At 38.2% G+C, this 16,629-nt stretch overlaps 1 protein-coding gene across 3 annotated transcripts in view; it reads right to left on the bottom strand.

The window, feature by feature from the left end:
- Positions 1 to 16,629, bottom strand: part of ANKFN1 (ankyrin repeat and fibronectin type III domain containing 1) — a 461,309-nt gene that overhangs the window by 123,895 nt on the left and 320,785 nt on the right. For all 3 annotated transcript variants that reach the window (XM_051825489.3, XM_089316998.1, XM_089316997.1), the window contains exons 6-7: positions 10,559 to 10,753; positions 8,744 to 8,857 (exon numbers count right to left, since the gene is read on the bottom strand). In XM_051825489.3, coding sequence (XP_051681449.3) covers positions 8,744 to 8,857; positions 10,559 to 10,753 — 309 coding nt within the window. The remainder of the gene's footprint in view (positions 1 to 8,743; positions 8,858 to 10,558; positions 10,754 to 16,629) is intronic.

The raw sequence follows: 16,629 nt of genomic DNA, 5'->3' as shown, positions 1-16,629 counted from the left end.
ATGGAAAAGTCCTGTGGAATATAGCAGATAAGGAAATGAAATGAAAAAGGCAAGATTCCTGCCTTCTAGGAACTTATACCTTAGGAAAAGACTCACATATTCTAAAAATTTCTTCATTACCTTATAGGTCTATGATTCTTCCCAATATAAAAGAAAGAAGAAGAAATTATTGTTGGGAATAATCCTTCAATAACTGATATAAAAACCTAGTTACATGTTTGTCTTTAAGTAAATTAGATAATTTTTGAAATAGCAGATATGCTTTCACAGGTATGTTGGCTTAAGCTAATATTAGTATTAGGTCATACAGTGTGGGTAAAAAGTGACTTGGGGATTGAATGAATATGGCAAAAAAACATGTGTACCTACTTTTTTCTCTCCAAATGCTTTAAAAAGTAAACAAGGTATTTTAAAACACATCTGTTAGCTATAGAAAACAAGCAAGGGAACCATGTTCATTCCCCTCCTGGTAACCACAAGTCTGTTCTTTATGTCTATTAGTTCATTTCAAGAGTGTTGTATCAGTGGGCTCATATAATATGTAGCCTTTTGGGATTGGCTTTTGATTTAGAGTAATTCTCTGAAGATTCACCCACGTTGTTGTATGTATAAATTGTTTCATTTGGTTACTCAGTAGTAGTCCATGGTCTGACTACACCATAGTTTGCTTAACCATTCACCAATTGAAAGATATCTACGTGGGGCTTGCGCTGTGGCTCACTTGGTTAATCCTCCACCTGCGGTGCTGGCATCCCATATGGGCCCCAGGTTCTAGTCTCGGTTGCTCCTCTTCCAGTCCAGCTCTTTGCTGCGGCCTGGGGAAGGCAGTGGAGGATGGCCCAAGTGCTTGGACCCTGCACCTGGATAGGAGACTAGGAGGAGGCACCTGGCTCCTGGCTTTGGATCAGTGTAGTGTCGGCCATTGAGGCCTTTTGGGGAGTGAATCAACGGAAGGAAGACCTTTCTCTCTGTCTATCTGTCTGTCTGTCTCTCTCTCTCTCACTGTCTATAGCTCTACCTGTCAAATAAATTAAAAAAAAAAAAAGATATCTACATGATTTCTAGTTCTTGGCTATAAAAGCTGCTTTAAAATTTTTGTGTAAGTTTTTATATGAAATAGCTTTTATTTATTAGGATAAGTGCTCAGTAGTGCAAGGGGTAGAATATAAAGTAATTGAACTTAATTGTTTAAGAAATTATTAAACTATTATCCAGAGCGACTATACCATTTTCCATTTCCACCAGTAATGTATGACAGATCTAGTTTCTCTGAACCTTGCCAACATTTGGTGTTGTCACTATTTAAACATGTTTCCCCCATTGTGATAAGAATGTCCTAATATTTCATTGTGGCTTTAATCTGCATTGCCTGGATGGCAAACCCAGTGAGTTATAATTATGTAGTAGAACAGGAGCAGAGAGTTCTCTGGGAAAGAACATAGGTACTACCCTGAAGGATCATTCAAAAAGAATAGAAAATATAATCACAAGTGATGTAAAAAAGAGGAAAAAGTAATTAGAGAATTGAGGAAAATATATAGGAAAGAAAATTTAATCAGCATAGTGTTTGACCTTGTAATATCAAAAACTTATACATTCATATGTAAAATTATTGATAATAAGAGAGTATAGATGAATGTGTATTATGAAAGAGTTAAATTCTTTTTTCATAGTTATAGTTGTATAGATAAGACCTCCTATTGATAAGGCAGTAATAGTCATGTAGGCATATTAATTACAGAAGTAACTACTAAAACTAAAGAAGTTAAAAGTGGTGCACTCCCAGGAGAAGAGGGTGGGAAGCACAGAACAAAGGATGGCTGTGTTTTTCATTATCAACATTTACTTGCAATTTTTTTTAAATCCCATTTTTATGTTAGTTTTGATAAAAGAGTTAAATGAGTATATATAAGAGACAAGTGTAAGAGGGTTCTACAAATGGTTCATGGAAAAATGAAACTAAAATATAACTTTATATTGGTGCAAAACTTTGGAAATCAATGAGAATTTTTTTCATAATAGATATTTTCCATGAATGCTTTGAAAACCCCTTGTATGCATGGATTTCAAAAAATTTTACACCAACATAAACTTATTTTTAATTCTATTTTCCATGAACATCTTGAAGTCTCTTAAATTTTAAATGCCAAAAGGATGAAAATAGAGATAAGACAAGCAAAAGGAAACATAGAAAGCAATGTTAGATACTAACAAACCAGAATCTGAGGCAAACAAATACAGGCAAGACAAATAAAGCAGCTTCTTTCAGAGACCAAAGATTAATAAAACAATTACTTTAGGAAAAAAAATAGAGTACTTAGACAACACCCACTTTAAACTCAAAGGAGTTTACACATTCTTTTCAAATATCATGTATGCTACATAAACAACTGATTCAGTGGTTAGCTCTAAGTAAGATGTTTAAAATTTCCTAAAGGATATAGTTCATATTTTTGATGTTCTTAACATAATTCTTGAGAAGAGAGTTCATTCATTCAAAACTATAAAATATACTTAGCAAGAAATCTGTCGGGAACTATAGAAGATTATATGGAAAAATCATGAAATTGTCCTGCATACATGAAATTCAAATTGATTAATTAGGAAGGCATGCTAAATTTTGTGAAGGCTCCTCAAATTAATATGATGCAAGTCCAGTAAGTTTTTAAAAATTGAACTTGACAAGCTAGTTATATAATTTATTTGGAAGAGTAAATGTGTATGAATAACAAAGACATTTTGAAAAAGATTGTCCCACCAATTGTTACAGTATCCTGTAAAGTTACTGTATAGTACTAGCACATGTGTATACAGATTAATAAGACAGTGTATGTGAATGTATTGACCTTCTACTTCTAGTTCACCATTCTAGATAAAAAAAATTCTAGCAGGCAAAATAGAGGAATACATGAGGGTTATAATGTGGTAAAATAGAAAAATATTAAACATATTCATCAGTAGGAACATAATTATATCTCTATGAAATGGAAATATTGTGCAACCCAACACACTGACATAGAAAAATATAGATGACTTATTATGAACTGCAAAAATATCACTGAGTTGAGAAAAAATTCAGTTATAGAATTAAGCTTAGTGTTACAATATTTATATTAAGGTATACAAAACATCATTGTATTTGTAGTCATGTATCATATAACAACTAGGATATATCATGAAAAATGTGTTGGCTTCAGGAGTATGTTGTGGCACAGAGGAGTTAGGCCACCCCATGGGATGCCTGCATCCCATATGGGAATGCCAGCTTGAGCCACAGCTATTTCACTTTCAATCCAGCTTTCTGCTAATACACCTGGGAAGCAGCAAGTGATGGCTATATGTGGGAGACCTGGATGAGTCCTTGGCTCCTGGCTTTGGCCTGGCCTAGACCTGTGGCCATCTGGGGAGAGAACCAGCAGATGGAAAATGTCTCTCTCTCCCTTTCAAACAAACACTTTTTTTTTTTTTTAAAGAAATGCATCGTTGAGCAATTTTGTCATTGTGCAAACATCATAGAGTACACACAGAGTATACCTACACAAACTAATGGCATCACTAGATATCATAAACAAAGCTATGACATCAATAGACAATAAGATCTTTGGAACCCCCTATTTTATGTGTAGCCTGTCATTGACAGAAATATTGTTATGTGGTATATTATTGTATACATATATGAAGATAGTCAAAATGTTTGTGGACATGGAATTAAAAGATGAATTTATTTTGGTGCAAAAAGTTGTGAATCCAAGCATATAAAGGAATCCTCAAAAAGTTCATGGAACTGCACATTTTGAAAAAGTCTATGCATGGATTTCAAAGATGCAAGATTGAAGGAATGACTTTTTCTTTTATATAATTATGTGCTATATTGTTTGTGGGTTGAAATTTTTCTAAAATGCTGAAAATTCACTGAGGTGATCCTTTTTTTTTTTTTAAGATTTACTCATTTATTTGAAAAGCAGAATGAAATTGATGGTGAGAGACAGAGATCTTCTATCTACTGGTTCACTCCCCAAAAGGCCATAATGGCTAGTACTGGGCCAGTCTGAAGCCAGGAGCCAGGAACTCCATCCAGGTCTCCCATGTGGTGGCATAAACCTAAGTACTGAGACAGTGCTATGGTGTAGTGGGTAAAGCCACCGCCTGCAGTGCCAGCATCCCACATGGGCACCGGTTCAAGTCCTGGCTGCTCCACTTCCCATCCAGCTCTCTGATGTGGCCTGGGAAAGCAGTGAAAGATGACCTATGTGATTGGGCCCTTGCACCCATGTGGAAGACCTGGAAGAAGCTCCAGGCTCCTGGCTTGGGATTGGCGCAGCTCCAGCCATTGCAGCCATCTTGGAAGTGAACCAGCAGATGGAAGACCTCTCTCTCTGCCTCTGCCTCTCTGTAATGCTGCCTTTCAAATAAATAAATAAATAAATCTTTTTAAAAAGTCTAAAAATAAGAAACCCAAGTACTTGAGCCAACATCTGCTGTCTCCCAGGTTCATTAGCAGGAAGCTGGATCAGAAACACAGTAGCCAAGACTTTAAACAAATACTCTGACGTGGGATGTGGTCATCCCAAGCATCTCAGGGACTTAACATGCTGTGCCACAATGCCAGCTCCACAAAAGCTAGTCTTTACAGTGTGTATTACTGCAAAGAGTTTTTAAAATTGTTTACAAGATGGTTAGAAAATAATCTGTCTGTATCTCAACTACTTGGAAATTTGTAGAGGAAAATAGGATAATCTAATATGCAAAAGCTTCTGTAGCTTAGAAGAAATGATTCTTGCATGGGATGTGTTGCCTTCCACTTAAACCATTCTCTCACACTTACTGCACCTGCTGTTTTCCCTCATCATACATCCAGAAGCTCAACTGACTTCCATGTTTTCACCTGCACACAAAAAGTATTACTCTCTTTGGTGTCATGTTCTCTGGATAAAACCCTTTTGCCTCTCCTAATTGCTGTTATCTGCAAACATTTGGCATCATCTCCCTATCCTCTTCTGCCTCAGATAGCATGTTACAAATTTTTCTGCTTCATGGAATTTTATCACTTCAAGCTAAGCTACTTCACATATATTGTTATATTAGTTTTGTGATTAATTAAGCTTGGGAAATAGACTCTTTAATGCAATGCAGTTTCCTAGTAGAAAACATCCTTCCAACTACAAGGTAAATCCTGACCAAGGTGAACTCATGCTTTCCCTGAGGAGCCAGCATTTTCTTGTCTTGTGAAAAGATAGCCGAGGTCATCACATTATTATCAAGTAGATATATCAAATTCACTATAAATGACCCTGCTGGTTTAGATTTGAAAATGGTGGACTTTCCAATTTAGATGCTGGAATGCCCCTGGAATTCTCTCTTGAATTCTTTGTCTTCCTCTTTTTTTTCTGTAAAAGAGACTGGAGGTGATGGTTGGGAGAGCACTGACTTGGTTTCTGCAAGCACTGGCAATCTCTGTAAGGAGAAATACTTTTTCATTTAAATAAATGTGATCCAGTGAAGAATGGTCAAGCAATTTGGTGTTATAGGCCAATATAGGGAAGAATCAGGGTGGTGGTTTCTAATTTTCTATGGGGACAGGTGGAAAGAGAGCTGGGGAAGAGCGCCATGGAGAGCAAGGGTACCACCCACATGCCCCACAGCATCTTGTAATTAGCAAACCCCAAAGTTGTGACTACTTCAAAAAGGAAAAACAGTAGAAAACATTTTATCCCCTGAATGGAAGCCAGATACTCTATTGTACCTGTTGTAGGATGCCTTCCTATCCAGCACCCAACTCTCAAAAGAGCAGCAAAATCACTTTTGAAAATGTTTTCTGCTTTGGACCTGAGAGAAATAACATGTAATCTTAAAATAGGATTAAATAGGTTACTCAAGGGAGTGAAGAAAGAAATGCAGAGCCAACTTTTGTTAATTGTCCAAAGCATCACAGCATCTGAAATAATTCTAGTTTTCTCTGTAAGCCATGAAAATTGATGAGATGAGACCAAGGCTCTTTGAATCTAAGGAAGAAACACCTAGAAACAGATAATATCTCCCTGAACCCTACTTTTCTGCACTCAGAAGAAATGCAGGCAGAAAGATCTAGTGGGTCTCATTGAAAACTGATTTCCTGGACTTTAAGCTGAAATAGATTCATTTAATCTCTGAGTTGAGATGACATCTAGCCTCATGCATGGTCCCCTGCGCCTGAGGAAGGCTTATACAGAGGTGGTCTTAAAAATATTCCTGTATATCAATACATTCTTATCAACACTTTGGTAAGTGCAAATGAGCAAAAAATAGAAGGGTTAGGATTTTCTTTTAAATACACACTGGTTTAAGCATGAAGGGGGAAAACATTCAGTTGTCAAACTAGGCTTGAGGTTTTGCTGCACCCAGAAATTCTGGAGAGTAGTATGAGATGTTTTTGCCAAACTCTAAATCCTGCAGGGTTAAGCTTTTCCTCTAACCAATTAGATAATTGCCATTTCATTCTGTGGAGCCTTCAATTGTTTCTTCTTCTTCTTTTTTTTTTTTTCAAAGAAAAAAAAATTAGCCTTGTCTCAGGGTAATTTTGCAATTTTTCCATAATTAAATAATTACTTCAATCTCTGAATTATAAATGCTGTTGCTGTCTCTTTGGGTGCAGGAGGCTGTCAGGTGTTTTAAATAACCCTTAAGTATGGTCAGGTTAAGGACTCAATTAGGACCTTATAAATGAACACAAGGAAGCCTACTCCATAATGCAACAGATAATTCTACTTATAGTGCTTAATCCTCTCTAGTCACTAACAGAACCCAGTTGTGACATTTTGTGTCAGCCTCATCCAAACACAAGTCTCCTGAGATGAGAAGTGTTAATATGTGAATGCTGATGGAACTTGCTGGCATTATGATCAAGTATTAAATAGCTGACAGTCTGGCTAAATTGGATTCTGTTAGCTCACTAATTACATGGAAGAAGGAAATGTCAAGTTGGGCACTATTGATGGAACCCTTCATCAAAATCCTGGTTGGAGAGAGGTATAAAGAAAGGCTAATATCCATGATTAACATTTCCTGCAAACACTTTGCAAACACTGCAAAAACTTGCCTGAATTCCAGAGGATATGGGCAAGAGAAAGTATCAGCACTGATTCACAGGATGACGTACAAGGCCATCCATTATGGCTTCCTTTCTCTGCTGTCTATCTACCCTAAGGCTGCCTTCTCTTAGACTGATATGGAAATCTCAGTGATAACAACTCAATACTCTCTTATTATGAGCAGAGTGGAGTTATCTGGAAAATTCCAAGTATCCTAGAAAGCTACAGGATATGTGCAGAGTAATAGTTGCAGGGATATAAGAGGTGTTCCTGGAGACAAGCCCTGGGAAGGGGGAAGAAAGGCACCTGACTCTTTAGGCATTGTTGCAGGTAGAGGGGGCAGTAGTGACTCCATACTTTGTCTACTCTGTGATTTGGTACTTTGGACTATGCATGGAGAACTTTGTCAAGTTTCAGGATGGTCAGGGTGTTTCTGTATATTCCTTTGAATTAGGAAAATAGATTTCTTTTTCATCCCCCATATTCAAGAGTCAACATAACGTGGTTACTATGGCCCTGCTGTGAGCTTTCAGGCAAACTCTGATGGTTTTGCCTCTGGTTGTTCATCTGCCAAGTGGGAATCTAAAAAGTGCTCAACTCATAAGGTAGTTGTGAGAATTAAAAAGATTTAATACATATATAAGCTTTAAACTGTGCCTGGCACATAATGTGTATGCACTGGCTGTTAATAATACCTCTGAAATCCTTTTCTCCTCTGGGCTGTCCCTCTTCTTTGCCAGGACTACCACCATGGCCAAGTCAGGCTGTCATGACCTCTCTCTCAAATGACTTCCTCATTCTTGTTCTTATTCTAAGTCCATATCTCTTCTATTACATCATACACACTATTGCTACTCCAGTCTTTTAAGTCCACCTCTGATCTTGTCCCCCACCACTCAGTGACCCTGCAGAATTTCATCAAAGTCCAAAATTCCTAGCCTTGATTTCAAGCCCCACTCTACTTGCTGGTCCTCATTCCATTCTCAAATCTTACATGCACCCTGTCTTCCTGTGGAACCAGGCTACTTCTCATTCTCTCTGCAAGTTATCCTCTACTGATCTCAACATTGTCTTGTTTTTTATACCTATGCTTGCCATCCTCTCCATTTGGAATCTACTTTCCAATTCCCTCTAGTCCATATCCTAGCCATCCTTCACAGCAAAGCCCAAATACCACCAAATAGTTTCTCCATTCCAAGACCTTTCCTGATTCTATCATTTTACAGTTTCTTTGTTCTTTCTGACCACTGGCAAACTTTATCTTTTTGGTTCATTTTGTTGTTAATCTTGGTTTATAGTTATTAACTTATATGTCCCCTATTAGCATGTTTGACCAAGTCTGTCAGATCCTTTTATCAAGTCTGATTCCTCACTGTATCCTATTCAGGCCTGTTCCCAACCCTACGCACAGAACAGTCTCTCTACAAACATGAGTGGAACATCAAGTCATTTGCTACAACAACTCAATCTTTTCTGTGTCTTATTCTTTCTGTGACTTACTCTCAGTCACTTGACTGCTCCTTCAAATGAGTACTCATGAAAATATTTCAACTCCAAAAGCAGGATAAAAACAGCCCTGTTATCCAGAAAAAGAAAAAACAACACAACATGCACAGTTGATTCCTTAGTGACAGATTCTTAAGAAGGAGTAATGAAAAATATCTGGAGTGCAGTACCTTTGTACCTGGTCACAACAGCTGCATTAATGCTAAGAGGCTCTTGGAAGGTGACAGTGAGGGATGTGCTGCTGGTTACCATGAGGCAGGCATTGGTGGGCACCTCAGGGGCTCCTGGGACAAAAGAGAAACAGGGATCATAACATATCAAATCCTTTTCAAAGAGTGTTCCTGCTTTTTCAGAAGAACCCTAAACAGTTTCATTAGAAGTCCCGTGGGGTTTTCTTTTGTTGTTGTTGATGATGATGATGCCATTGTGTTCTTATCTAAGCATTAGAACATTTTCTGAAGGGATAAATGATACCAGTGAAACCCTCCCCAGGAACCTTACCATCCCCATATGTGACTGCAATAGATCAGTAAAGGGAAGGGCAATAAGTGACAGCAGGCTCCTATACAACAGAGGCCCTTACATTTCAGAAAGTATTTCTATATAAATCATCTCTGTGGAATCCTTGCAGCCCTATTGGGTAGATAGTAATAGCACCCCCACTTTTGGATAAGGTAACTGTAGCCCACAGAGGAGGTCAGGCTCCTTGTTAAGGAACACAGAGAAGAAACACAGCCAAGAGCCTGTGGCTTCAGCTGTCTAACTTGGGCTCTGTCCAGTATACAGTTCTAACTTACCTTACTCTTCGACAGCTCCCATTATATCAGGCAGTGTGTTCTGAGAAAAAAATGCATGGACAGATGTCAGGCCCCCTAGCCTCAGGTTTTAAAGGATTGAAGATGGTTTTAGATACTCCTTAACACCCTGAAGGTGTTTTATAATTTAGAAAATTATAAAAAATAGCATCAAGCATAAAAATAGGTCTATTTCTAGTGTTAATCTGTCCTAAGTGAGGCATAATCATAAAACCATTTATGAAAAGCAATTGCTAAATATCTTTTAAAAATTCCACATATCAGCATAGCTGAAGGTTCTTGATGTTGAAAGAACCTTTCATTAATGTATCTTTAGTAATTTGCTTCAAGAAAGGGTTAGGCCTAGATTTGGTACTTAATACACAGTACTACAACAAAATTTTTACTGCAATTGGTCCTTGTCTATATCACAACTAAGGTTTTTGCTGCCAAGGTAGAGAATTTCCAAGTGAATGAACCAACATTTCCCTTATATTTAAAATTTCAAGTCTAATTTTTGGTTGTTTAAATAAATTGTCTAGAATGATATTTAATATATCACAAGTGTTTGGATTTTACATTTTATTTTTATAACAGGGGCTGCACATAGCAGTACTTTCAATGCTAATGAGTATGATTCAGAAAGAAACCCTTTAACAAAAAGAACTGGTAGAGAATTGAAGTGTAGACAAAAGCATAATTCATGGGTTGATGGACTGTCTTTCTCTGTGGCCTGTATTAACCGAAGTTCAGTTTATTGCTCTATATAAAAAAATGCAGTAGAGAGTTGAAAACAACTTAAACTTGAGCTTGAAGCAGAAACTAGACAAATAGGCAAACAAATATTTTTCCACCTCCCACATCCCAAAATATAGCCACTTAGGCCACCAGACCATCCAGGTCATTAGGCATTAGGGCGTAGCGGGTGGAAAGTGCTAGATGAGTGCGACATGGTGGAGGGAGGCCAGACACACTGAGGCCTCATGGCTGTGGTCAATGAACCTATCAGGAGCCAGGAAATCAAGTAAGACAAAGACCCTTTTACAGCCGCCCAGAGCTCTTGCTCCAAATAGGCTGACAACGACCATCCATGACCCTGTAGAGTTGGAATAAAAATCAGGAAAGAAGGTTTGGCTGTCTCAAACCAAAGTTCAGTCTAGTTAAATGTCGAAGTCCTCCGCTAATACTCACGGGCATGTTCGAAGCCTGTTTTCATACGTCTGTAAAGCCGATACTTCCACTCCCAAGCTTTCAGCTGTTTCTCCTTCTCTGTGTTGTCCAGAGTGAACCCTTCATTCTCCACCTGAGCAGACAGTTCACTCACTCTCTCCTGGGCTTCCTGGACTAGTGTATTGAGATGCATTGCTCGGCTCTCCAGGCTGACAACTAGGTGGAAAGAAATGAGACGGGATGACTGTTTTTTCTTTTCTGGGGAAATAATGTTTGGCAGAGTCTATTCTAGGTTTTTAAAAATTCCTGGGAAAAGGAATTCCTGCATTTATTGGGAACTATCTTATTATGATAAGGCCTAATGAGTGACATTTACCATCAGATTAAGTGATAAATTCATCAAATTAAGATGTTCCCTTTGCCCTCTTTTCCCAAGCACCCAATTAATGGCTTAACATAGCAGATTAGAACTCTACCACAGAGTATCCAAGAAGACCACTTCACATCTCCATTACACACATTTGTTTCCAAGACTTCTGCAGGAACAAACACTTAAGGGCAAAATTTCTCTATAGGGCCAGAGAGACCCTCAGAAGAGTTATCCATTAAGCAAGTCATATTCTACTAAAGTTACTTATTTATTTTGGCTTAGTAGAACCAGATTTAAACTTTCTGCTCTTGTCACATTCTTTCCAAAATATAGCAATTTTTTTACATATGTGTCTTCTACACATAATTTTTTTAACCCATTTACTTATTGCCAACAAAGCATACCACTATTGTTGCTGCAATTGAACTAGTGATTTCTAATGGCTGGATGACTTGGGTGGAATCATATATTGATCTTTGATCAATTTTTATCTTTTCAAAAATTTAATTTTATTTGAAAGGCAGGGAGGGGAAGACAGAGAGACTGATATACACAAACACAGCGAGTCAGAGATCTTCCATCTACTGGTTAACTCTCCAAATGCTTGGAATTGCTAGGGCTGGGGCCAGGCTTAAGCCAAGATCCTGGAACCCAATCTGGGTCTCCCATTGTGTGGCTAAATATTTTGAGTCATCATCTGCTGCCTCCCAGGGTATGGATTAACAGGAAGCTGGGGTTGAAGTGGAGTAGCTGTGAGATGAACCAGTCACTGCAATATGGGATACTGGCTAAGCAGCTTCTTAACTGATACACCAAATGTTTACTCCCAATTATGTCTTTGACTGTGGTTTGATCATAGGAGTGCCTCCAGAGATGACAAGAGGGTATGCTATACAATCTTTTCTTGTCCAGAGAGGCGATAGAGCTTTGTATTTCTATTGTACCTGATGCATGATTATCATTTGATGTACATCATACTGTTTACACAACTCAGCCTTGTGTGACTGAATGTTCATGCCAGTGATAGATCGTTTCCTGTTCTTGGGCTAAGCTATGGGGTTGCTTCTTGTGATCTGTTCTTGGCTCTTAGTGAGGACTTGCCAAGGTGGTCACCTGGTCACTTCAGAGCAGTCTCTTTTTCTTAGACATAAAAGAGCAGATAGCCTCAGTATGGGAATTGTTGTAGAGAATCTCATAGATCATGAAGCAAATCAGAATCAAGGTCTGCCAATCTGTTGCTGAAATATGTCACACTCCCTGTGACCAAAACAATATTTCCCCCTGGCGGATGGCTAAGAAATCCAACCATTTCATTCTTTCAATGAAGAGGGAAAATATTATGAAGATAATTCAAGTGAAAATTTGTTAGGTGTATTTTGAAATGGAAATTAGGTGGTTATATATTCATATTCTCTGTGTTCATAGGCATGTTTGCATTAATTACAGGAAATGAATACTAATTTATTATTGCCCCTGCGCACCATCAGTCTCAATTTATTTACAGATGAGGTCAATGAAAAATTAGTTGAGTCTTTTTTTCTTTTTCTTTCTTCTTTCTTTTTAAAGTCGCTGTTTAGAACACTCAGCACTGTGTTTTGCTGCAGATTTGTCATGGTTAATGAATGTTGCTGTAGCAGTCAATCATGTACTCTAAATACTGTCACACATTTTTTTTTTTAAAGCCTCAGTCATGAGCCATGACAGAAAAATAAACAAATAAATATAAAGCTAAAAAACTCTTTCACTGAGCAGCTACACTATGCAGAATCCCCCCGGGAAGGCTAAGGGAGGCCAGAATAAATGATACTGTAAGTGCTGTGGACGTAGGGAAGCAATGATGGCGTATAAATGTGGAGGTTCTGGAGAAAGAGAGTACACACACACACACGCACACACACGCATGCGGGCATACACTCCAGTGGAAAAATTGGCAATATTAGTAGCCTCAAGGTGCAATTTCCTGGAGCAGTGAGATTGACAAGTCAGTACTAAATGCTGTTAATTTAACTAACTTCAGATTAATGGTAGAGTCTGCTATGACTGAAACCCTCAAACACAGTCTCATTATAGCCTTGCTGGGAAGGTCCTAAATATAGGCATTGACAGTTTAAAACAAATTCGTATACATTTGTGTATTTTTAGACATAGGTTAGGCGTCAGAGTTTGTGTCACAGTTTTCAGGTTGATTAATTGACCCAGTAACTGCATGCTCTACCCACTGCCCCCCTCCTCCTTCCACTCCAAATTATAGAGAAAATGGGGGAATTGTCCTTGTTAAGTTATTCAGTGAGCCTTTTATTGTAAGCCTGATGTTTGAATTGCATGCATGCGTCAACACTTGGGTGATAGACACATGATTTATAAAAATAAATTTTTCTAATACTATGAAATCCCTCCTATTAATTTTTATATCCACAGCAGTTATTGCGGGTGTGAATTCCAGGTGGCATTTCAGATGGACAGCTTCTCTTGAGCTACGCTCAGCTCCCCGTGACATTTTTCCTGCTTTCCCAAGCACAACACATTTTGCTCCTGCACTTTCCCTTTCTTCTTAGGCTTATACGTTGATGCAATTTGAGTTATGCTGGTAAAAGGGTCCCACCTTTCCAAGATAAAGTATTTTGCCTCTCTTCACAGACTGACAAGAGAGCACCACAGACTTTTATAGCCAGGTGAGCTTTCCAGAGTTATTTAGATCCCTAGGATACCAAACCCAAAGAAATGGGTTGGTGATGGTGGATAGAGTCTGATACAGGGGGTTAACTCTCAAACCACAGTATGAATGGGACTTCCTGGAGTATCAGATTTTACATTTGAATTTGGAGGAATGATTCTTATTTAAAAATTCAGTACACCTATTCTGGAAAAATTTTCAAAAATCGGAAGCTTTTTTAAAGAGAGAAATTTCAGAGAAATTTTTTTTTTCCAGTTTCAGGCCTTTGGTACCCTTGAGACAACACTCATTTGCCTCTGTTGTTAGAGGTAAATGCATGGATGAGTTGGCAAGGCACTGACTGAGCTGGTTTTCAACCATTTCGCCAAGTAATTCTTTTCCCAGTGGATTTTTTTAAAGAGCTTAATATAACACTGTGTTTTGAAAGATCTCTTTTGTCTACCAAACCAGCTGACTTCTAAAGTAATCACACTTCTTCCTCACTGCTAATAGAAGTGTCTGTCCAGAATGAGATAATCAACCTAGCAAACTGGGTTAATATCATCTAAGCAGAGGCAAGTAAATATGATAATTTTATTAGACTGTAATTTTATCCTGAGTAAGAGTATGATAGGGTCAGTTTACTGACACCCTGGAAATTGTTCTGGGAATCTCATTTCTATATTTGCAACTTTAAAATGGGAGACTTTTCAGTTAAAAAATGTAAGAAAACTGAGACCCAGGGAGGTGGGATGATGTATCCATGATTTTTTTTTTTTTTAGAGATTTATTTATTTTATTTGAGAGGCAGAGAGAGAGAGAGAGAGAGAGAGAGCTCTTCCATGCTATGGTTCACTCCCCAGATGACTGCAAGGGTCAGAGCTGTGCTGATTCAAAGCCAGGAGCTTCCTCCAGGTTCCTACTTGGGTGCAGGGGCCCAAGGACTTGGGCCATCTTCTACTGCTTTCCCAGGTCATAGCAGAAAGCTGGAAGTGGAGCAGCTGGGACTTGAACTGGTGCCCATATGGGATGCCTGCACCGCAGGCAGCGGCTGTACCCGCTATGCCACAGCACTGGCCCCTGCATGATTTTCTTAAAAATGTTAAATAATTCAGTGAACTCTGTCTAAACTGAATGAATGCAAACTGATCTAGTATTTTTATATAGCAGTTTTCAAGCTGCTGTATGTTTGGCCCAAGACTGGTGAACTCACTTTGACTGACTTGTTGGACGTAGACGATAGAAAGGCTATGTCTGTTTTCTGCGATTCATTTTCTTGGGTCCAGTCCTCTTTCACTTCCACTTCTGGATGTATTCCTCTTAAACCTAGTGTTCCTGATTGCTTTGTAAAGTTGGTCTTTTCTCTCTGCACTTCTTCCCTTCTCCAGCCAAGTATGCAGCCCTCCAATCCGCTGTAGCCAGCATAATAGAGAGACTGTGAGTGTAAGCAGTCAGGTTGAGCAAGACCACTAAGCTGCTCCTGAAGCAGTCTCCTTGCTATTGTGTTTAATTATCAACAGCACTGCTACCACCCAGGGCTTCTGAGTTGTTTTTTTTTTTTAAATAAGACCTGCCCAGCTAATTAACGATGGGATGGGGGTGGGCTAGGGTGGGAAGTTAATTGTTCAAAGAATACAATTACAGTTACTGTTCAAATCTGGAGATAAATAATGGTCAGGGACTGAATGAATTTTCTTCTTCATCAGAATCTAATCTTATGAATTGGCAAATAGTTCATTTTGCTTTTGCCCTTCCACTTGTTGAATTGGGATCTAGTTGATAATTGCTTAAAATTTGAAAACATAAGGGTAAATATGTCAACTAATTTTAGTTTTTAATTGAGGTGTTTAGGGAACACATTGAGAAAAATGAAAACATATGAACCCATTACAAGTTCTTCTGTAATATAGAGTGTCTTCACAAGGCATATTATGGAAATACATATTATCAAAAAATTATGCATGATATCAAATTTGTTTTGTACCAAAACGAACATCTTTTAATTCCATTTTTCCTTAACTTTCTGAAATACACTAGTATTTAAAAGTGTGCAACTGATTAAATATTTAAATTTTTTACCAGAAATTTTTTCCCCCAGAATTATATTTGCTTGCTGTTTTGTTTTGGCCATTTACCAGGTAGTAGGAGAAATGTTTTAAATGTGTTATTCCATTTAATGCTTAATAATTCTGGATAGGTTGTGTAGTAGCCAGCCTCTAAGAGGTCCCAGTGACCTTTGTGTGCTGGTGTTCATGCCCATGTCACACTGTACCAGGAAGGATCTGTATGATCAACAGGATTCAGCAGAAATGACAGTGTCTCACTTTTGAGATTTGGTAATATGAAACATTTTTGGTTCTCTTTTGGTTGGTCTTTATCTCCTTCCTTCTCTCCTTTGTTTCAGATCATTTTCTCTGGGGAAAGCCAAGTGCCATGTCATAGAGCAGTCACATGGACAAGCCCATGTAGCAAGAACTCAGGGCTCTTGCCAGTAGCCATCTGAGGAAGCTTGGCTATGGACGCTCTTAGTTAATCAAGTCTTAAGATGACAGCCATCTCAAGGTCTACTCTGAGCCACAACTACCCAGCTACAGCCAATGCCAAAAACTACTGGAGATACAAGTTTGTTATCTTCAGTTGCTAAGTTTTTGGGTAATTTGTTTCATAGCAACGTGTAACTAATACAAGCAGACACAATTTTTATCTCTGTTTTACAAGGGAAGAAACTGAGGCACAGAGAGGTTAAGGAATGTCCTATAGCTGCAAAAAATCATGATTAGATTTGAAGCTAAAACTTTCTGAATCCATAAATTTAACTTTTGCCCTATACTAAGTAATTTAAAATGTGAACCAGTATTTTTTGTTTTGTTTTGTTTTGATATGGTGGCTGTTGTCCTTGTGTTAAAACTGATGGGAAAAAAGTACAGATGCTTCCAGACCTATAGCAGTGGTGATTTGGGGGCAACCTGGAAAAGTTGGGTGAGCATTAGAAGACATTTTTCAACTTCATCTCTAATGTTTTAATTTTTTACAATGAGAATATATTCTGTGTGGCATGTATATTTAAAA

Source organism: Oryctolagus cuniculus, chromosome 17 (genome assembly GCF_051225735.1).
Source record: "Oryctolagus cuniculus isolate XC-2025 breed Fujian yellow rabbit chromosome 17, ASM5122573v1, whole genome shotgun sequence".
Classification (NCBI taxonomy): Eukaryota; Metazoa; Chordata; class Mammalia; order Lagomorpha; family Leporidae; genus Oryctolagus; species Oryctolagus cuniculus.
Note: the sequence above shows the minus strand (reverse complement) of the source record. Positions and strands in the feature narration are given on the sequence as shown.